The sequence below is a fragment of the Tachypleus tridentatus genome, chromosome 11, assembly GCF_004210375.1.
Source record: "Tachypleus tridentatus isolate NWPU-2018 chromosome 11, ASM421037v1, whole genome shotgun sequence".
Lineage (NCBI taxonomy): Eukaryota > Metazoa > Arthropoda > Merostomata > Xiphosura > Limulidae > Tachypleus > Tachypleus tridentatus.
The window spans coordinates 42,185,783-42,208,540 of record NC_134835.1 but is presented as its reverse complement, the minus strand read 5'-3'; the positions used below and the strand labels follow the sequence as shown (position 1 = coordinate 42,208,540).

At 34.5% G+C, this 22,758-nt stretch overlaps 1 protein-coding gene across 4 annotated transcripts in view; it reads left to right on the top strand.

The window, feature by feature from the left end:
- The window catches only part of LOC143232031 (SUMO-conjugating enzyme UBC9-B-like), a 28,110-nt gene extending 5,973 nt beyond the window's left edge, over nt 1–22,137 (top strand). For all 4 annotated transcript variants that reach the window (XM_076467029.1, XM_076467026.1, XM_076467027.1 and 1 more), the window contains 4 exons: nt 2,763–2,835; nt 14,648–14,757; nt 17,284–17,363; nt 17,990–22,137. In XM_076467029.1, coding sequence (XP_076323144.1) covers nt 2,763–2,835; nt 14,648–14,757; nt 17,284–17,363; nt 17,990–18,056 — 330 coding nt within the window. In that variant the 3' untranslated portion in view covers nt 18,057–22,137. The remainder of the gene's footprint in view (nt 1–2,762; nt 2,836–14,647; nt 14,758–17,283; nt 17,364–17,989) is intronic.
- Nucleotides 22,138–22,758: the final 621 nt, after the last annotated feature.

The window sequence follows — 22,758 nt, the reverse complement described above, 5'->3', positions numbered from 1 at the left end:
ATGTATAACAAAGCTATATATTCTTATAGCACCTTTAGATATTATGTAATAAGTTTGCATCACATATAAACTATTTCTTTTTTTATTATTAGAAAACAGAGTTTACATTTAATATTGTACCAATAAACGTTTTCCAAACTAAATGGTTTCCTTACAAACATAGGAGTAACTGTTCTTTATTTTTAGTAATTTGCTTAGTTATCTATTATTTAATATACTTAGTAATTCAAGAAAAGTTACTAATGTAAATTAGTGTCTGTAAATATGTTATAAATTGTTTTATGTGGCTGTCAAAACAGTCGCCAATTAAAATGTTTTTGAGATTGACTGTTGAAACTGTAATTTTACTATTTGCAAGAATCACTCATTAGGCACAATTCCTTACATTATTTATTATGATTTGATTTAACAGTGTTTATTTGTAAATTTTAATAGTAACTCTTTTAAAATATTTTTGCTTAATTTCAGCCCTTTAAAAATATTTTACATTTCAAGTACATCACTTGAAATATTTCTTTAAATTTTTGAGATTGTATATAGAGACCATGCTAGTTCTACTCTATAGATCTGAAGTTGGTGCAGTTATATTCACCATGTAAAAGAACAGTTTTAAATAATGGTGCTTGTGCAGAACCTAATACATCAACCATCATTACCATGTCAGATACAAGGCTCAAGAAAAAACCAAGATGCCAATAGTTTTTGAAGAAGTCACAAAATGGTGCCCATAACTTTTTGGATATACTTGCACTTTTTATCCCTACATCTGCTTTATATACAGTTTAAAATTGATATTTGATAAATATGAATGACTGTATTGTGTTGTTTTTTGTGTTTTAAAGGGGTCATTAAATTGAGGTGAACCCAAGCAAGACAAAATGACCATTGATTATCACAGTTTAAAATGATGCAGAAATATTTTATTAAAAATAAACTTTTAAAATATGTCTGATACAAATATTTTTGGCTTAACGTTTTCTTCCTTCTTTAGTTCAAATAGATAAGCATATTTAAGTTACAGAAGAAAAAGCAGCTGTGACAGAAGTGATTTAATTATTTAGAACCTAAATAAGCCATCCTGTGGTCACATGGTGAAAAGTGTGTTGATGTGATGTGGCCTGAAGAGCTCATATATTGATCTTTTGACTCACTACAACTAATATTTTAATATACCAAATGAAACTTGCATATTTGATAAGCTATTCATCAAATTATCAGTCTCTCATGATGATGAGAAACCCACATGAAGTAAAAATGTATTCTCAAAATGGCTAATATGGGTAATAAAATGTAATTAAAGTAAAATACACAACAACATTTCGACCTTCTTAGGTCATCGTCAGATTAACCTGTAAATATGTATTAAATGAATTGTTTTTCAAACAACTCCAATTAAAATCATTTTAAGATTGTGACTTACAGATTAACCTGAAGATGACCTAAAAAGGTTGAAACATTGTACTGTACTTTATTTTAATTAAAGTTTTAATAACCTCACCAACTGTATTGAGAATACAAATTATCACTCTAATTGTACTATAATTCAGTATAAAAATTTGATAGATTCTGTTAAATTGGGTCCTGTTTGTTTGAAATACAACAGCCTTGTGTTATGGTCTTAATGATAGAACGATTAATTGCATTCTAAAGACACATGATTAAATTACAAGTTTTGTGGTCATTTTGTATTTGAGAATAAGGCTATGTATTTATAATGTCCAGCTCAACATTTAAAACCTGACATGAATGTCATGGCAGCCATTATATATTTTCGACAGACTGTTAGGCTTGAGGTGTTGCTTGTATTAATGGCCATTATTATAAACAATTAGTTAAGATTGCTTGGAATAAATTTATTGCTTTTTTCTTTCTTCCTTTAATTAATGTGACTGTCACAAAATAAAACAAATTCTCTTTAATAAGAGCTTGTTGTTGAGCTGATGTAAAGATATTTTTATTTTTTACTCAGAAGCTGACTTCATTTAAATAATCTGTTATTTACAGTGAATGTTTCATATACTGTGTCATCAGTTTCACAATTTGTTGTAGATTTGTTGCCTTATATACATGACTGAGTTATGACCTCAATTTGTTAATATGCCCTTTATACAGATACTATAGTACCACTTCCCTGGGATCATATCATTTCAAATATTTTAACACATTGACTCCCAAACCTGTTTTGTCAATAATTTCCAAAGTCCCATTTGTCATTTTACAATTACTTTTTTAGGAAGAGTGTACATGTAGTTATTGTGTCCCAGCCAATAAGTGGCTCTTTAAAAAGAAAACGAGGCATGACTCACCGGTGGACCATGTGGGTCTTACTGGAAGACTATCATGACCCACTGGCGGGTTGTGTGGGTACCAACATGTTAAGTGGATGGTGATGGAACATTTACCTGAGTCATAGGTGTCAAATAATTAAGGTTACAGTAAAGTGACTGTCTCATACTTACCTTATCTTCAGGTGCAGAAATGTTCGATTCAGTATGTTAAAGCTACATAAAGTTTACTATTTTAAAAAATACATAATAATGTATTAATTTGTTATATCATTACACTATAAATACTGCTCTACGAGCATAAAAATTCCAAGATTTGATTTGTTAGGCCTATAATTTTTAAAATTATAGTATATTGAACTATATTTGATAGTAATCTAAATTTTGTTTCATTTTATATAATAACAGGTTTCTTAAACATCTTGCATTGCTTAAAATTATCAGCTTATTACAATAAATAGTGATGTTTTGTTTCAGACACCATGGGAAGGAGGACTGTATAAAGTTAGGATGATTTTCAAAGATGATTACCCTTCTACACCACCTAAATGTAAGTGAAAGACAAAAGTAAAGATGATAAAATTTTAACTTGCTGAAAATACTAACTTTAACTAAAAATAACATATTTTCTATGCCTGTTAAACATTGAATCTTGATTTTCAAGTATGTTGCAATAAAGCAATTTGTTCATGTTAGGGTAAAGCAAAATATGAATACCTTTGAAATAGTATGTTAGATATACAATATTAAATTAATTTTATGTGTATGTAAAGTGTGAAACATGCAAGTAAAGTTGAAACAAAAAGGGGATGCACAAAGGACAGTTATGTTAAGTTAGGGCACAAACTACAGTGTGGGAATAGTAATATATACCCTAGTAGGAGAGGTATCTGAAAAAGGCATTCACACAATGATGGGATACATCTTTTATCAGATTTAACCCCTCGGTGTGAATTCCTGTACGTGGTGAGGGGACCTCCCAGGGAAGGTTCTGTTCTATCTGGTTACCTTCTCTGGGATCTAAACATCCACCCACGTGTTTGCCGTGCGTGGCGACCCGTGAAGGGGAGGAGAGGATCCTGGTGGTTGAGGGGTCCAACCCTAACACACCACTTTGGCCTCAATTCCTGTAGGCAGGCGGCCTTTGGGTGGCCCCCCTTGGGTCAATCAGCTGGTCCACTTGGGCTAGAGTCAACCAAGTACCAGTGTTGGAAGTTCTCAACGGGTGTTGTGGACATTGTGTCTGATGCTGGTGTTTGGGTATAGTGCTTACAAAACCCTGGCGTTGCTGCAATGTCCTTGCATGACATTGTAGTGTCTCCTTGTAGGGCTCCATGGTGGGTGGGGTCAGTGGGTACTGAAATTTTTTCTTTTTCCTATAGATCCTCTAAAAATTTAAATAAAATTGTAAAAAAACAGTCAATGGGTAAGCGACCACGTCTTGAATACTCAGAACAGCAATCTTCAACATCAGTAACACACGCACCTCATTTTCTTATATTACATTCTCTTTGGAAAAACCTTTAGGGCAAATGTCCCCTTTTTTTCTTCAAAAGGGACTAGAGGGACTTGCTGGCTCTCCAAAGTCAGTAAAGAAACTACGATCTGGTGACATATTGGTTGAAACATCCACATCCCAACACAGTGAACTCCTCTTGAATTCAAAGGCAATTGGGGATATACCTATTGAGGTTACACCCCATGCTACCTTGAATTCTTCACGAGGAGTTATTGTTGAAAGGATTTGAAGAACGTTCCCGAGTCAGAGATTCTCGCTGGTCTCTCCACTCAAGGAGTTTCTGCAGTGAGGCGCATCTCCACTCGCAAAGATGGAGTTACACTGCCAACAAATACTCTCGTTTTAACAGTTACTTCACCACGTGCACCTGCCACCATCAAGGCAGGTTATCTCATTTGCAGGGTTGGGCCATACATACCAAACCCTCTTCGATGTTTCCAATGTCAGAGATTCGCCACTCAAAGACATCTTGTCGTGGTTCCCTGACATGTGCTCGTTGTGGAGGCAAGGACCACGATGCCTATGACTGTGACATGAACCCACATTGCGTAAACTGCAATGGTTCTCGCCCCTCTTACTTTTGTTCTTGCCCAAAATGGTTGGAGGAAAAAGAGGTGCAGTGTTATCCTGAGGCTCGGAAATTGCTGTCCACAACTCCATCTCGGACATATGCTGCTGCACTTCATTCCACAACTACAGTGGGAGTGCAGACAGATCTCTCTGTGCCTCCAAGAGAATCGTTTTCAAAACAAATGAAAAGCCTTTTCATCTCCGTGGTTAAAAAGGTTGATGAATCGACTTCCAGACCCATCTCTGTTCCTCCCATACCTTCCAACAAACCTCAAGATCCACATCCTTCAGTTTCAAATACAGGCATTTCTTCTGATACATCTTTTTCTCCCACCACAAGAGACAAAACAATTATTCGTTCGCGTCCTCAGTCACTGGATTCCTCTTCCAATTACAAAAACCTGCCCACCCGACCCAGAGCAAGATCCATGGAGGTTGATAGATCTCCTCCGACTAAAGACAGTAAAGAACAAAGACGTGGTCATAAACCGAAGGGTTCTCCAGCCACTTCACCTACCCGTTCTTAAAAATGGCCACCTTGATACAATGGAACTGTCGAGGTTTACGTTCTAATCTGGATGATATCAAAACGCTGATTGCTTCCTACCATCCTGTTTGTCTTTCTTTACAAGAAACATTTCTCAAAACTGCTGATACTGTCTCCATTTGGCAGTTTTCTCTGTACAGAAATGACAGGTTGTGTGATGGTCGAGTACATGGAGGGGTGGCACCCTGTCTTTGTCACTCAACACACCCTTGGAGGCTGTAGCCATCCGTGTTTCTTTGGGTCATACCATCACTGTTTGTTCTCTGTACCTGTCCCCTGGAGAGACATATGATCAATCAGATCTTGATGCTCTCGTTGAACAATTGCCATCTCCATTTCTAATCCTAGGGGAATTTAATGGACATCATCCCCTCTGGGGAAGTGCTATTATTGATGGGAGGGGCCGATCTGTAGAGCGGATGCTCTCTGATCACAATCTTTCTCTTTTCAATACTCGTTCTTCCACTTACTTTCATGCACCTAGTCAGTCCTTTACTGCTATTGATCTCTCAGTTTGCTCCCCTTCATTATTCTCCCATTTTTCATGGAGGGTTGACAGTAATCCACTAGGCAGTGATCATTTTCCGATCCTTTTGAGAGAGACTGGATGTGGTCGATGCCACCCTACCCGCGTGCCCCAGTGGAAGCTGGATCAGGCAGACTGGTCCACTTTCACTGCTCTCACAGAACTTGATCCTGCCATCGTAAATCAGCCATCAATAGACGACTGTGTAGCAGCGGTAACTGACTGTATTACACATGCAGCTGCTCAGTGTATTCCTAAAACCTCTACGTTTTCCACGATATCCTCGTCCGTGGTGGAATCCTGCTTGCCACTTAGCACGGAAGGCTCAAAGCGGGCCTGGGATACTTTTCGTAGATATCCCACACTTTCAAACCGGGTTGCTTTCCAACTGGCCCGTGCACATGCTAGGTGGGTAAGGCGTCAAAGCCAGAAGGAATCTTGGATTAAGTTCACAACCAGCATATCTTCTACCACCAGTTCCAAGATCATATGGGACAGGATTCGAAAGGTTAATGGGCACTACAATTCTGTCTCCCTCTCGATCTTACTCTCTGATGGTCAGGAGGTGACTGATGTTCGGAACATTGCTAACACTCTAGGTGAAAGCTTTTGCGGGTATCTAGCACTTCTGCTTGTTCCTCCACCTTCCTGGCCATCAAGACTTCGGGCAGAGCGATCACCTCTTTCCTTCGAACTGACTGTTTCTTTGATTATAATTGTCCCTTTACCCTGGTGGAACTAAAAATGGCCCTTCATCGGTCTGCCAGTACGTCTGTTGGACCTGATGATATTCATTATGACATGCTGCACCATCTATCTCGTGCTTCTTTTGATGTCCTTCTGATTGTTTTCAACCGGATCTGGCAGGAGAATGTTTTTCCTGATGCCTGGCGCCAGGCTATTATTTTACCTTTCTCTAAGCCAGGGAAAGATCCCAAGATTCCTTCAAACTACCGTCCAATTGCTTTGACGAGCTGTCTCTGTAAGACATTAGAAAAGATGGTTAATGCTCATCTTGTTTGGTTCCTTGAATCAAACAACCTCCTCTCGCCCACCCAGTGTGGGTTCCATTGACAGCACTCCACCACAGACCACCTAATTTGTCTTGAAACATCTATCAGAGAAGCCTTTCTCAACCACCAACATCTTATATCAATATTCTTTGACATAGAGAAGGCTTACGACACAACATGGAGGTATGGCATTTTGTGAGACCTCCATACATATGGGTTACGTGGCCATCTACCCATGTTTATTAAAAAATTTTTAATGGACAGGAGATTCCAAGTTCGTGTGGGTTCAACACTTTCCCGTTCTTTTGTACAGGAACTTGGAGTCCCTCAAGGCTGTGTATTGAGTGTTACACTCTTCAGTATAAAGATAAATGCCATCACTGAACAACTCCCTCTCACTGTTGCGAATGGGCTGTATGTCGACGACTTTCACATCTCATGTCAGTCGTCAAACATGAGATATATTGAGCGGCAACTACAAACCACCCTCAATTGTGTATGGAAGTGGACTCTGGCAAACGGCTTTAATTTCTCTCCCTCCAAAACTGTATGCATGCACTTTTGCCGTCGACGGGGTATTCACCCTGATCCTGAACTTCATATCGGTGAAGTTTTGCTGGCAGTGGTACCAGAGACCAAGTTCTTGGGGCTTATCTTTGATCGTAAACTGACCTTTATACCACACTTAAAGCAGCTTCGGGTCAAATGCGCAAGAGCACTGAACATCCTCCGTGGTCTCTCTTCTACCAGTTGGGGGGCAGATCGCTGCTCAATATTAAAGGTATATCGTGCTCTTATTAGATCGAAACTCGATTATGGATCAATGGTCTATGGCTCTGACAGACCCTCTGCCTTAAAAATGCAGGACCCCATTCATCACCAAGAACTTCGACTCTGCACTGGGGCTTTCCGTACCTCTCCAGTTCAAAGTATATACATTGAATCTCATGAACCTTCTCTCCACGTTCGCCGTTTGCAACTATCTTTACAATATACTTCGAAACTTCATTCCTTACCAAAACATCCCACCTGGAAATGTGTTTTCCTTCCTCGGTGGGCAGTACTTTTCAGAACAGGCGATCTGTCATTGCTTCGTTTGGCCTTAGCATCCGGCAATTGGATGAATTGGGTCTGTCCTTGGATAACATTGCAGATTCCACAGGTTGGCCCATCCCACCATGGCTTATTACAGCCCCCAAATGTGACCTTTCTTTCAGTCATCTAAAAAAAAGGCAGATACTCCAGATTGGAAGTACCGTCTTTTATTCAATGAATATCTTTCAAACAATCATTCAGTTCCCATTTATACAGATGGTTCCAAATCAGGTAATTCAGTGGGCTCTGCTGTGGTTTGCTATGGGTCAGTAGTTGCGCGCAGAATCCCTTCTACAGCTTCTGTGTTCACTGCTGAACTGTATGCCATATCTCCTGCCCTGGATCATATTGCAGCTGAGCAGTACTCCAACTGCACTATTTATACTGATTCGCTTAGATCTATACTTGCCTTGGAATCGCTACATGTTAGCTCACATCCTATTCTCGCTGATATTCGAAACCGACTGGCCCATTTCTCATTAGCAGCTACTTCAATCCAGTTTTTCTGGATACCAGGCCATGTTGCTATTCGCGGGAACGAGCTTGCAGACATGGCAGCTAAATATGTCTGCTTCAGCACCATCACTCCTATGCCTATTCTGTACATGGACTATGGTGTTGTCTTCAAGGCTCGGCTTCGTGCCAGCTGGCAGTCCACTTGGAGTGAGCAACGTGACAACAAACTTTTTCAAATTAAACCCAAAATTGGACTTTGGCTATCTAGCTTCTGTAAAGTTCGGAAGGAGGAAGTTGTTCTCACTAGGCTACGCATTGGTCACAGATTTTTTAACTCATGATTTTCTTTTATCTGGAACTGATGCACCAATGTGTAATTTGTGTAATACTCAAATCACTATCAGCCACGTTTTACTTTCTTGCCATCGTTACAATTCTCAACGACGGCAACATTTTAAACATATTTTTTCCCAGGGTCAGTCTGTAACATTGGACAGAGTTATTGGTGATGGTGACTCTGTCCACCTTGATAATGTTTTTAATTTTTTAATGGCCATTAATCTTTTTAATTTCATTTAAGTGTTGCATATTTATTCATTACACCTTTTTAATTGTGGTTCCTTTTTTACAGTTTTAATCTCTCTCCTTCAATTTGACATTGGACAATGGCCAGAACATTAAATAACTCGACACCAGGACTGGAAAGGCCAACTTCAGGTGACTAACGCTACTGTTTGAACTACTTTGAACTACTCGTTAGTCGTCCTGGCAGTTGTTATTATACTTTACTACTTAACTTTTTAGTACTGGCCATATTGACTCATAACCCAGAACCAGGACTGGAAAGACCAACTTCAGGTGACTGACGGTGGTTTTTATACTTACCTGTTAAGTCTTCCTAGCAGGTTATGATCATTACCATTCTGCTACAGGTAGTTCTTTACAACTTTGTTGACTGGATGTCAACATTGGTTTTTACGCCATTTACTGTTTTAATTGCCGTTTTGCTTTTATCTTCAATTACTTTTACAAATTTTACTCCATTTACTTGACTTTTATCTTTTTACTGGACATTTGGCTACTCATTATTACGATTTTGCGGAGTGTCTTTTAAAACGTTTATTCTTTTACATTTTGATAATAGCTGCTATGACACATAACCCGGAACCAGGACTGGAAAGGCCAACTTCAGGTGATTGACGGTGGTTCTTGAACTTACCTGTTAGTCTTCCTGGCGGGTTATGATCATTACCATTTTGCTAGAGTAAATATTTTACAACTTTGAAGACTGGATGTCACCGTTGGTTTTTACACCATTTTCTGTTTTAATTGCTGTTTTGTTTTTACCTTCATTTACTTTTACAAATTCTACTCCATTTACTTGACTTTATCTTTTTACTGGACATTTGGCTACTCATTGTTACAATTTTGCTATGTATCTTTTAAAACTTCTATTCTTTTACATTTTGATACTGGTTGCTATGACACATAACCCGGAACCAGGACTGGAAAGACCAACTTCAGGTGACTGACGGTGGTTCTTGAACTTACCTGTTAGTCTTCCTGGCGGGTTATGATCATTACCTTTTTGCCAGAGTAAATACCTTACAACTTCTTATACTCTGCCTTCTATCTTAACATTGTAGACTAGGTGTCAACATTGGTTTTATACTTTTTTGTTTTACCTTCATTTCCATTTGTCTATTACTACATTTATTTTTATTTTTATATTTTTTTTTTACATTTTTACCGAATGTCTGGCGCAGATAGCCTTGCTGCTTTGTGCCATAAAAGACTAAATCAATCAATCAGATTTAATTTCTGATTTTAACCTAAGCCTCATATGTGAAATGAAATTGCAATAAAAAAAATTAAGCAGAAGATGTTAAATTTGGAACAGAAAGATGTTGCTTCTCAAGTCTACAATATCCCACATGTAAAAGTACCAGCCATTGACTACCACTGGTTGGAGGAAGGGAGTTGTGCCTAATGAAACAAAAAGCAAGAAAAGAAATTGAAACAATATAAATAGGTGAAATAATAAGATTTTTGGATAGGGCTCATCTTTACCTTTGCAAACTTGCTTGTTTCCTTGCCTCTTTAATAAAATTTTATTCTTGTAATGAAGATTTTTAAACTTCAGGTAGTTTCTGTGAAATGAAATATCAATGACATAGAGAATATCTCTGTTTTCTATTATATCAGTGTAAATATTTGCTAAAGAAACAGTACTAAAACTATACACAAAAATGTTTGGACAGTTGAAAATTAAGTTTTCTAGAAAAATGTTGCTTTGCAGAAAAGCATAAGATTTTCTCTTGTTTTATCTATATTCTGAGTTTTGAAGTTAAATTCTGTAGAGTTTGTGTATTACAGGAATGAAATAAATTTCCACTTCAAGCTAGTATCTCCCCCAGTAGTCAAAAATATACACTGGAAAAACTTGTACCACCAAAAGGGGCTGATGTTAAATATTTTAATATTCACAACAAAGTATAATAACTGGACTTACTTATATTTAGCCTAAAATACAGAGTTAAAAGCAACAATTTAATAGTAAAGGGATTTAACCCTTAAATGGTAGCTATCATCAGTTGATGCTACTACCTACAACATTACTGCTGTTTAAGGGTTAAGGATGTAACCTGAGTAAGAATGACATATTAAATGTTTTTTCATTCTATGCACCTCATTAGAATTCATTTCAAACTATCAAAACTAAAACTACATTGAGGAACCAAATCTAGTTTGGTAGTTTCTCTGTGATTAGTGCCTTTGCAACAAATGGACAAATTGCAAGAGTAAACGAAAATTTTTGAAGCAAGATGACAAAAGTAACATTCTTCTCTAATTCAGCAGTTTAGTTAGTGACTATTTGGTATTATTTTTCAATCCTACATTGGCCCTCTTAGGTAAATAATTTATCTGTCGTGTCTGTGCTCCTTCAGCCTATGCAGGCTTTATGGATATAGTAGTAGCATGGTTTTGCTTACTCTGATTTCCAGATACTAGACTTTTTGTTTCTTCAGACTTTCCAATTTTTCTTGTAGATATTGGTTACTTAAAAAATTACATACCAGGTTTTAGTTTTATAAAATTATATCTTGTATACCTTCTAAGTGTAGTGAATGGCCCAGCCCTAGTGAATCTGTGTAAGATAAAATAGTAAGTATTTGAAAATTGCCTAACAGCTGTTAAATTTCACTGTAGAACAATGTTCTTTGATGTTGAAACACATGAGAAGCTTCTACTGAGGAATACTTTTCTGGTGTGGCACCTAACACTTGAAAGTGAGGTAATGTCTAAGTTGTCTTGCTCTCAAGTTACCTTATGTGGTAGCAAAAAGTGAGATGGCATCTTTCAGCAAGAAACAAATGGTTTTCACACAAAATAGCTTTTTAAATACTAACTGAATAGCATGTGTAATATGATGCAAAACTCACAGGAATATTGATTACTACAAGCAAGAGGTTATTGGATAAAAATTTTCAAAACAGACAACCTAGGTACAAAGTCCTGCCAAAGTTGATTAAAACTTGTGCCCTTTGAACAACAAATTCAGCAATTAGCACACAGTTACTGAGACAGAACTAATCTGAACACTGAGACTTAGAAAGAAATGTGGTAACAACACTGGATGGCCAGGTCCATTTCATAGCTTTTTCAAAGGATTGACTCAAGGCAGCCAGATATGACAGGATCAAACAAGACAGAGGAAAAGTAAAATGGAAGACTAATGAGACTAATTCAGAAATTATTTAAGTTTGAATTTAATTTTTTTTTACTTTTATGATAAACTTTATGCACTTGGCTAGGTAATTCATACAACATCTACTTTAGGCTTAATATACCAACATTTACTGTACTTGTAAGGTTTCATGGCACCCTTGCACCTCCGTTGCTAAATTCATAATAGGCAGACAGTAACTGAACTATTCTATCTTCATAAATGCATTTTCTGTGACTCCAACTTCAAAAACTCAAGCGTAACATAATGCTCACTGGTTTTAATGTAGGTTACATGGTTTTCTTTGTTAATTTTTGCCTTCTTACTAATATTTTTATCAATAAACAGTATAACAGTTGCACACTGTTACCTGATGAAGACTAGTAAGAAAAACAAATGCTTGCAAATAAAAGTATTTTAATATAGAGAACTGATCACATATAATTCTACACATTGGTATTACAGTTTTAGATAAAACATGGGGTAACAATTATGGAGCATACATAATCTGTAACTGGTAGGAAGGTATGTGCTTCATAACAGTAATGTCAATATGTTCTGTATGTGATGCTATGTGACATATTTTGTCAAGGAATTTATTGAGAATAAATATTTCAGGTCAGTTTTGGGAACACAGTCCATAAAATGGCAAGGGATAAACATATTTCTGTAAGGGTTTCTTCAATGGGTATTACTCATAGTTCTCACTGTCACAAGGTAAGGTGTCAGAAATATATTTTAAAAGTGACAGTTTTCCCTATATCCCCTTATGTTTGGTGAATATTACCTTTATAAACTTGTGTATGCAGCATTCAGGATTCCTGTATCCTTCCATATATCATGATCAAAAAGTACTAAATTCAGTAGTGCTTGTTTTAGTACACTTTCTACTTAAGTGTGTGCTTTAACTCATCCAGAATGAGGCTAGTAATACATTATGTTTCTTAACATGAAATATTTTCCATTGTTTCCACATCTCCTGCAGGCTAAGTATCATAAATACCATAGTTGTAGATTATTTTGTACAAGTGTGATAAGTTTCTTAGTAAGATCATTTCAGTTTAATATAAGCAGGAAACTTGGACATAGTTTTATCTATGGAACAAACCTGAAGCATGTTAATGTTTGAAGATTAGTTCAGCTATCATCAGTCCTTTTTTGGCTAAAATATTTATACAGTGTGTATTATATCCTGCATTATTGTGGAAAGTTGCAGTGATTTGGGTTGATCTTCTAACGCTTCTCACATTTGTATATTATGTCACAAATGTGACATAAGAGGAAGATGTTAGGTTCTTAACAAGTTAAAACATTTAGATAACAAAATTGTACACCATAATCAACATACATTTGTCCTTGTTACATTGTTACTCCACAGCCATTCAGAAAATTAGTAACTTTAATTATATTGCACAGTGAAACTAAATTTGTGTACATCATGTGTGCATCTGTGACTTTCAAAGTAGTGATTGGTTATGTACATTATATTAAAAGCATTTGAAGCCTCACCATTTCTGGTTACTCTTTTATTTGATGACTGTGCATCTTGACAATAGCCCTGTAACATAGTTTCCATTACAAAAGCTTCCTTTGTAAGGCTATCATATCCAAAGCACATCATTTCCCATATTATTTCCATAATTTGTCTAGGGTACAAGCATGCTGGTTTTCTATTGCTCATTTTAACAGTTAAATTGCACAAAAATCTATATACTCTACATTTGGGGTCTCAATTGTTATGCTGAATAAAATAAATAGCCATTTCACTTTTTAGATTCTTCATATATGCAATAATTGAACAGATATATTGTGGAAGCAATGTATATTACTTTTCCAGTTGAGGATTCTTTTTCATTACATTGTGTACTGTTGCTTGGGGCTTTTGTCACTGACTTTGTGGTTTTGGATTCTCACTTTTTTTTACAAGACACTTCATCTCGCTTACTGCAGCTGGGATATGTCTTGGTGCATGTCTTATTCTGGATTACCATAAGACACTAAATTAATCAGTATTCCTTGGTTCTTCAATGTCATCAAGTACAAGGGAAATCCCCTTTTTGTACTCTTTTTTTTTTTATGATCTTAGTGTATAAATACTCTGCATTGGAAAGGATTGTTATGTACTCTTCGTAAAAGTAGTACATTTTCAATGGCATCATATTTCTTACAACACAACAATATTTAAATGTCCAACCTGTTCCACAACATGTAGGGCTGTGACAATTAACCGGTTACGGTTTGGTTACTGCTCTTAACCGGTTGCAGATTTCCTAACCGGTTAATCTAAGATATTTTTCCGAGAAAAATAAACGAGGGAAAACAATACGATTATCGACATTTGCGTGTAAATATTCCATTATTTGACCTTGACATTGGTATGTTTGCTTATCGTGATTTTACGAACTGCTTGCCTTTTTGTTTGGTTGAATTTTTATTGTTGTTGTTGAAAGCCTTTAGAGTTTTTGTTAACGTTCAGTGCAGCCGTCATGCACAAATTCCTAGGGATGTGACGATTACACGATTAACTGGTTACGGTTTGGTTACGAGGCAAAGATTAACCAGTTACAAAAGTCCATAATTGTCGCAGCCCTAACAACATGACCGCTGATTTGACTACTCAAAATGTTTTAATCTAATATTGTCAACCTGGCGTATTCCGTTCTGAGACACTTTGCCTAACTTCAAGAAAGCATGCAGCAAACATGAAATGAAAAATTTTTCTTTTGGAAAAGTTTGCATATTATAATTTCCTTTTCAAATATATATTTTTTTTAATAGATAGATATTTGGTATAATAGTCTTTTGGGTACTCAAATTTACTGTAATATGAATACAGAATGTATTTGTTTTCTATTAAATAAAATATATCTCATTAGTATAAGTATCAAATGCAGCATTTGATATTTCAGGTAAGTTTGAACCTCCACTCTTCCATCCCAATGTTTATCCATCTGGCACAGTCTGTTTATCATTACTTGATGAAGAAAAGGACTGGAGGCCAGCAATTACAATAAAACAGGTATGTTTATATTATATTGAACACCATATGCAGATAACAGAGTAGAGGAAGAGAGAAGAGCTTCAAATGCTTTTATTCTCTTCTAGTGTAAAACATGCATTGAAATAATACTGATATAGATGTTAATTGATATATAGAAACATTTTGTGTTGTAGGAATCCTTTATAGTTATAATCTTAAGTTTATAATGGGATACAAGATTTTAAATTTAACTGTGCCATTCGTGAATTATATATGTCTTGTTTGATTTAACAGTTAACACAAATAAATTGTCTGTTGATTTGTTTAATTTGAGGAGACAAAGCAACTGCTACTTTAGACTGTGATTAGTAGCAGTATGTTCAACAAGTCTTTGCTTTTACTTTGTACTTTAGCAAATTATTTCTTACAATTGCAGTAAGTTATTACAGAGTATAATGATAGAATACTGAGGAAATTATACATTTTAAATACTTTAGATGCCTAGCACTAATTAATAAAGTTATGTATTTTTGCTAAAATAATGTTATTATTTAAGAAATACTCAACAATATATATTCTGAGTATTAAGTTTAAATGTTTTAAAAATATCACTTTTCAGTTGATTTGATCATTTAAGGAAGTTTTCATTTCAAATTTAACGTTATTTTACTTTCAGGATTCTTTGATTCCTGGCTCAATTTCTTATCCCTGTTTGTGTGTTAGGAAGACTGTTTAATGTTAAAGTATTGGCCAATATAATTGCAAAGCTTTCATGGTTCATGATAAAATGAGCTAGCTTAGCAACAAAGTTCTTGTGGTTTTTGGTCTTGTCATTTAAGATGTATATTCTTGATCAAGATGATGAATTTGCCTCTCATTTTGTGTGTCAGATCTGTTTTATCACAGTATATCACCTGTACTTTGAGGTAATGTTCTACATTTTGGTAGCACCATAAGATACTTTAGAACTTCCTTTTTAAAGTTTTGCAAATCATTCACATTAGCAGAAAGCATACATTTAAGAACTGTTTAGGACACTTATTTTTGAAAATTTCAAAGTTTGATACTTAGAACATAATCTGTTACTGTTGAATGAATCTTTAGATGTATCATTATGAAGTTAGGGTCAAATTTACACTGCAACTGTCATGCAGTCGTTGAGCAACAGTAATGAAAGTTACATCCAGCTGAACTTGTAGAAACATTCACAGTAGTATGTAAACAGTCAATACAAGAAATGATCCAAGCAGAATAAAGTCAGTATATATATTATATATAATCACTTTCTCCAGATTACATTGAATGATAGTTTGTACTTACCTCTACTACCTGTAACTATACACATCGTCCGATACAAGTACCACATTTTATGGATTACAAGGTGCACATTTCTGCCGGGTAGCATCCTCAGCAGGCATCACTACAACGTATTGGTCATGACAAGTTTTGATCATGCACATTAGCTTCAAGATTAACTTGGGTCTCTAGTGATCAGTGTGCATCTAACTAAATATACTAACAATAATCTAAAAGCATAATACATTTAGTTAAAGTGTTATAGAGAAAAACTAATAATATCAGTTCTGAATAGTAGAACAGTCATGATAACCTATTTATCACCACATTTGTCTGCTTCTTAAGGAATATGGTCATCTAATAAACAACATATAGTTAATGTGAAATTTGAAAAATTACAAATAAAATAGAAAACTTAAGAGTAAACTCTATTTCAAGATTTTATTGTACAAAATGAAATCTAACAGTAAGTCAAAATAAACTCATGGTCTCATCAGTAATATTCAATTTTTTTCCCAATACAAGTTTAGTATTTTCATGCTATAGAGATGTTTTTCTTTGCTTTGACCAGATAAAATGTCTTTATCCTTGAATTTAAAACTCTTCCAAACTGTGGATCAAGAAAGATAATTTCTTTTTAATTATGTAACTGAATTTCAAATACTGCAAGAATTTTTCACCTCTCAGTATATTAGAAATAAGTTATTTGATCTTATGACAGTATATATATATATTTAACTATTAAACATTTTCATTCATTCTCTTGAATATGAAAAAAATTGAGATGGAATTAAAAACAAGTTTACTGGCAGAAGGAAAGAATAAAAACATCCTGTGAATATATATGTAGATTGAGAAAATTATTTGTAGCCTCTCAAAACTATTGTAGTGGAAATATTTCTTTTACATCTGTACTGACTTTCATCTCCTTGTCTTGCATGCTAAACTATTTTGGGATATTGTGTTCTTTAATATTTATAAACTAACCTCATCTACAATAAAACTCAATGTGAGAATAATCCATTCTGTTCATATTGAAATATATTAGTGTTTTTGGTGTGGCTTTGTATACACTTATGATTTACTGTTTTTATAACATTAAAGTTATTGGGATTAGTGATTTATCACTGAGGAGTAAAGTATCAGAAAGTGCAATATTAAACTTGCATGTATCTAGCTAGTTACATTATTTTACGTTTTGTAGGATTTAATATCTTAAGTTTTTCTATTTCTTAGCCAACTGTTATTTAGATATAGATCTTTGTTTAGATTTTATTAGGAATTCAGGATCTGCTCAATGAACCAAACATAAAAGATCCAGCTCAAGCAGAAGCTTACACTATTTATTGGTATGTATGTGTTTTCACAGTCTCTATAGTAAGCCTATTTTAGTAAACCTGTTGTGTGTCTGCCTTTCATTGCCTCATACTTTGTCATTGACCAAGAATTTGTATAACTTTAAAGGTCAGAAAGTTTTACTTTATAAAACAACCATAAAAATTAATTTAGGTGCAACTTGATTGTTTAGTGTATTCCATTTTCCAACCCCAAATAAACATTAGAAACTTGATTTATTCATGATGAGAAGAAACACAGTTGAAGTAAAAATGTGTTCTTGAGACAACTGATATAGGTATTAAACATTGGTTAAAATAATGGTTATCTTCAAGTTAAGAAAGACTGTGCTAATTATCTACCAACTAGACCAAAAGTAATGACATTGATCCAGCTTTCTATAAAGTTACCAACATAATTCCTGTGAATGCGTTTCTTTCACATTGTTTACCATACTTCATAAATTCATAGGATATTAATATTACTGTCCACCTAGTATGATGGCAATATTTTTAGTGTTATTAAGTGTCAGTATATGAATAAATTTGTCACAAGTTACACAGTTTTAATTTCTATAGCCAATCGTTTTTTGAATTAATGCTAATAATGCACCTAAAGTTTTTGTTTCAACATATTTCAGCCAGAATAAGCTTGAGTACGAAAAGAGAGTTCGAGCACAAGCCAGAGTGATGACCCCTCAAGAATAGTAAACAAGTGTAAAGCCAGTGTAATGACCCCTCAAGAATAGTAAACAAGTGTAAAGCCAGAGTAATGACCCCTCAAGAATAGTAAACAAGTGTAAAGCCAGAGTAATGACCCCTCAAGAATAGTAAACAAGTGTAAAGCCAGTGTAATGACCCCTCAAGAATAGTAAACAAATGTAAAGCCAGAGTAATGACCCCTCAAGAATAGTAAACAAGTGTAAAGCCAGAGTAATGACCCCTCAAGAATAGTAAACAAGTGTAAAGCCAGAGTGATGACCCCTCAAGAATAGTAAACAAGTGTAAAGCCAGAGTAATGACCCCTCAAGAATAGTAAACAAGTGTAAAGCCAGAGTGATGACCCCTCAAGAATAGTAAACAAGTGTAAAGCCAGAGTGATGACCCCTCAAGAATAGTAAACAAGTGTAAAGCCAGAGTAATGACCCCTCAAGAATAGTAAACAAGTGTAAAGCCAGAGTGATGACCCCTCAAGAATAGTAAACAAGTGTAAAGCCAGAGTAATGACCCCTCAAGAATAGTAAACAAGTGTAAAGCCAGAGTAATGACCCCTCAAGAATAGTAAACAAGTGTAAAGCCAGAGTGATGACCCCTCAAGAATAGTAAACAAGTGTAAAGCCAGAGTAATGACCCCTCAAGAATAGTAAACAAGTGTAAAGCCAGAGTAATGACCCCTCAAGAATAGTAAACAAGTGTAAAGCCAGAGTAATGACCCCTCAAGAATAGTAAACAAGTGTAAAGCCAGAGTAATGACCCCTCAAGAATAGTAAACAAGTGTAAAGCCAGAGTGATGACCCCTCAAGAATAGTAAACAAGTGTAAAGCCAGAGTAATGACCCCTCAAGAATAGTAAACAAGTGTAAAGCCAGAGTAATGACCCCTCAAGAATAGTAAACAAGTGTAAAGCCAGAGTAATGACCCCTCAAGAATAGTAAACAAGTGTAAAGCCAGAGTGATGACCCCTCAAGAACAGTAAACAAGTGTAAAGCCAGAGTAATGACCCCTCAAGAACAGTAAACAAGTGTAAAGCCAGAGTAATGACCCCTCAAGAACAGTAAACAAGTGTAAAGCCAGAGTAATGACCCCTCAAGAACAGTAAACAAGTGTAAAGCCAGTGTAATGACCCCTCAAGAATAGTAAACAAGTGTAAAGCCAGAGTAATGACCCCTCAAGAATAGTAAACAAGTGTAAAGCCAGAGTAATGACCCCTCAAGAATAGTAAACAAGTGTAAAGCCAGAGTAATGACCCCTCAAGAATAGTAAACAAGTGTAAAGCCAGAGTAATGACCCCTCAAGAATAGTAAACAAGTGTAAAGCCAGAGTAATGACCCCTCAAGAATAGTAAACAAGTGTAAAGCCAGAGTAATGACCCCTCAAGAATAGTAAACAAGTGTAAAGCCAGAGTAATGACCCCTCAAGAATAGTAAACAAGTGTAAAGCCAGAGTAATGACCCCTCAAGAATAGTAAACAAGTGTAAAGCCAGAGTAATGACCCCTCAAGAATAGTAAACAAGTGTAAAGCCAGAGTAATGACCCCTCAAGAATAGTAAACAAGTGTAAAGCCAGAGTAATGACCCCTCAAGAATAGTAAACAAGTGTAAAGCCAGTGTACCTGTCTCATTAAAATAAGAATAGTAAACAAGTGTAAAGCCAGTGTACCTGTCTCATTAAAATAAGAATAGTAAACAAGTGTAAAGCCAGTGTACCTGTCTCATTAAAATAAGAATAGTAAACAAGTGTAAAGCCAGTGTACCTGTCTCATTAAAATAAGAATAGTAAACAAGTGTAAAGCCAGTGTACCTGTCTCATTAAAATATCATTTGTTACTTTTTTAAATGAGTATTTTTCTTTATGTTTATTGCAGGTTCTTGCAACAAAACAGTTGCTTATTACTATTTATCTAGGATAATCTATACCTTGTGTTTCTGTTTGTATGCTTGTTTTTTTTCTCTTTAGCACTTTAGTGCTTGTAGTTTTAGTTAAAACATCTTTATAGGATGTTATAAACATTATTGTGTGTCATGTAAACACCTCTGTCAAACCCTTATAAATATTTATGCAAGTTTACAACTCCAGAACTGACTGATTTCAGTGTAGTAGTTTATAATCTATATTAAACTTCAAAAATATTGTATTTTTTTGAAACAGCTATTATAAACTATTTACAACAGTTAGCTAACTTTAGTAATGGATAATACAATCAACTAACAATTCTTTTTAAAGACATTTAATTTACACCATGTAGTTTCTTGTAGTTATCTCTATAAATACTATTTGTTGTTTTTATATAAAAATGATTTAAAGCATTTACATTAAGATGGTTGTAAAAAGAATCTGTTATATTCTAGTTTCTGAAAATGTTAGTGACATCTTAGATTGAAACTGTTTCACAAATAAATGAGTTCTGTGTGTCATTACAGGTACTGCTTTTTTTTTTTGCATGCTTCACACAGTTTAACAGTAGAAACATATTGATAAAGAAAACAAAAAGTGGTTACATTCTTAATATTTATTATTTTCAACATGTTCCTGCACCAGAATGTGAGTTATCTTTTTTTTTTTTGCTGAAGGTTCTCGGATAGGATAAGCTTTGCTTAATGCTAGATGTCTTTTCTGAAAAAATAAAGTATTGAAGAGTTTGTTACTGTGGTTTAATATTAACATATGCTTTGTGAACTTGTTAATTTGATATTTTTAATTTCTTTAGTCTTGTAAGTACTTGGGGCACTTTTTACAAAACAAGACAACCTGGCACTGTTTGAGTATTTTGTCACAAATTTTTCACAAGGTTCATAATTTTTAATAATACTATGTGTGATTTTAGTAATAATTGAGTCAGATTATTTTAATTTTACTTTCCAGATATTTTAAAAAGCACACATGCTTACTGTTTAATATTTTATAATAGTAGTGTCTTAAAGTATTATTTCTGTAAATCCCATAAAGTTGATTTACACTGTCTCGTGGTAAAGAATTGAAATTGATCTTGGTTGTAAAAAGTTTGAACTACTAATTTAGTCAAAATAACTCAATATTAGAGCATAACTTATTAGTAAGAAATGGGTAAATAAATTTCTTGCAAACTAAAATAACTAGAATTAATCACTTGTGTATTCTTTATTGTACCTTACCTTAACACCTTTGGATCAACAGTTTTATGCTATAAGAAACTACAGTAATACCCCATTTCACAACATTGAGTTGCTAACTTGAATGTTCAAGACTACATATTTCTGATAAGCTAAAAAGTTAGTATTAATCTTATTACAGTTTATGTTATTATTTGCTGGTTCTGTACTCTGTATCATTTATCATAATAATAACTCTTTAAATGTTACTTATTTTTATGAGGTATCACGACATGTTACACATTTCATATTTGTTTAGGATTGAAGCAGTGAAAATACTTTTCTCTTTTTAACTGTTGCAAGTTATATTTTATTAACTAAGTTGGAAATGAAAGAGAACACTTCAAAAGAGCCTTCTCTTTAGTTAATGGTAAAAAAAATTTGTACAATACTCCACACATGGATTAAAAATAGTGTGCATATAGTGTTTGAACATAAATGTATCATTTAAGCGTGTCTCAAGTTAGGAAAGAAAAAATACATTTTGAGTAATAGTATGCAACAGATTTTAAGGTAAAGTGTATTTTTCTTATTAGTATTCTTTATATATATATAAGCCATTATTTCTGTACTTTTTGTATATAAAGGACGTATAATGTCCTGGTTATTCTGTGATGTTTTTTTTTATTATATATAAAGTCAACATCAGCAGCAAGGATCTTCTACTAAACACTTAAACGTAACTACTTAAAAATAATAATTATAACATGAGCAAAAAAAACATGTTTAGTTTGGATTAGTAAGGTTTGATTCAATGTGTAATATTCACAATTCAACATAACACAATCAGTTAGTGCAACTTTGTGGCATAATAATTTCTAGTTCCATGCTTTCTGCATGAGATACATTATTGGGCTACAGTAAACTGCTCATATCTGTTAGCAGCTAGCTGGCATAATGTACTTTTATTTTGAAAGAAGTATTAAATACTTTAACAACAAACTTTTCAAGTGTGTGAAGGTATTTGTATAAAGAAAGTGAAATATAAGTTGTGTCAAGTTCTCACAGTTTAAATAATACAGATGCAATGAATAATCATTTTAAATTAAAACATCCAGAACAAAAAGGTGTTGAAGATAACCCACAAAACAACTGAATATTTTTTAAACGTTCATACCAGTGTGAGTGAAGTAAGAGTGAAAAGATAAAACTAATAACTAACGTAATAGTTATGGATGTTCAACTTCTAAACATCATAGTAACCAAGGAATTTGGAAATTCTACATCGCAATGTAGTGTAAATACTACACATCTTGTTCTCCCATGGGGTCGAGAAACAACCTAGTGGTTAGCATACTGAACACTGGCTCTGAGGTTCCTTGGTTTGTTCTGTGTTGTTAAAACCCTTTTGCAATCGGTCCGAGCGGTATATACGAATTCGTATACACGTGCACACATTGAGTATTTATGCTGTAACTTTTGCTGCAGCATGTGCATCTTCACAAAAATTCGTGGACTTTTAGTAACGATTAAAAGTTTTTTTGTACACAAAATATCAGATTTGTAATTAAGTATTTTTACTAAAAATTTGTGAAAATAATAAGTCTCTTTTGTTGCTAGTTC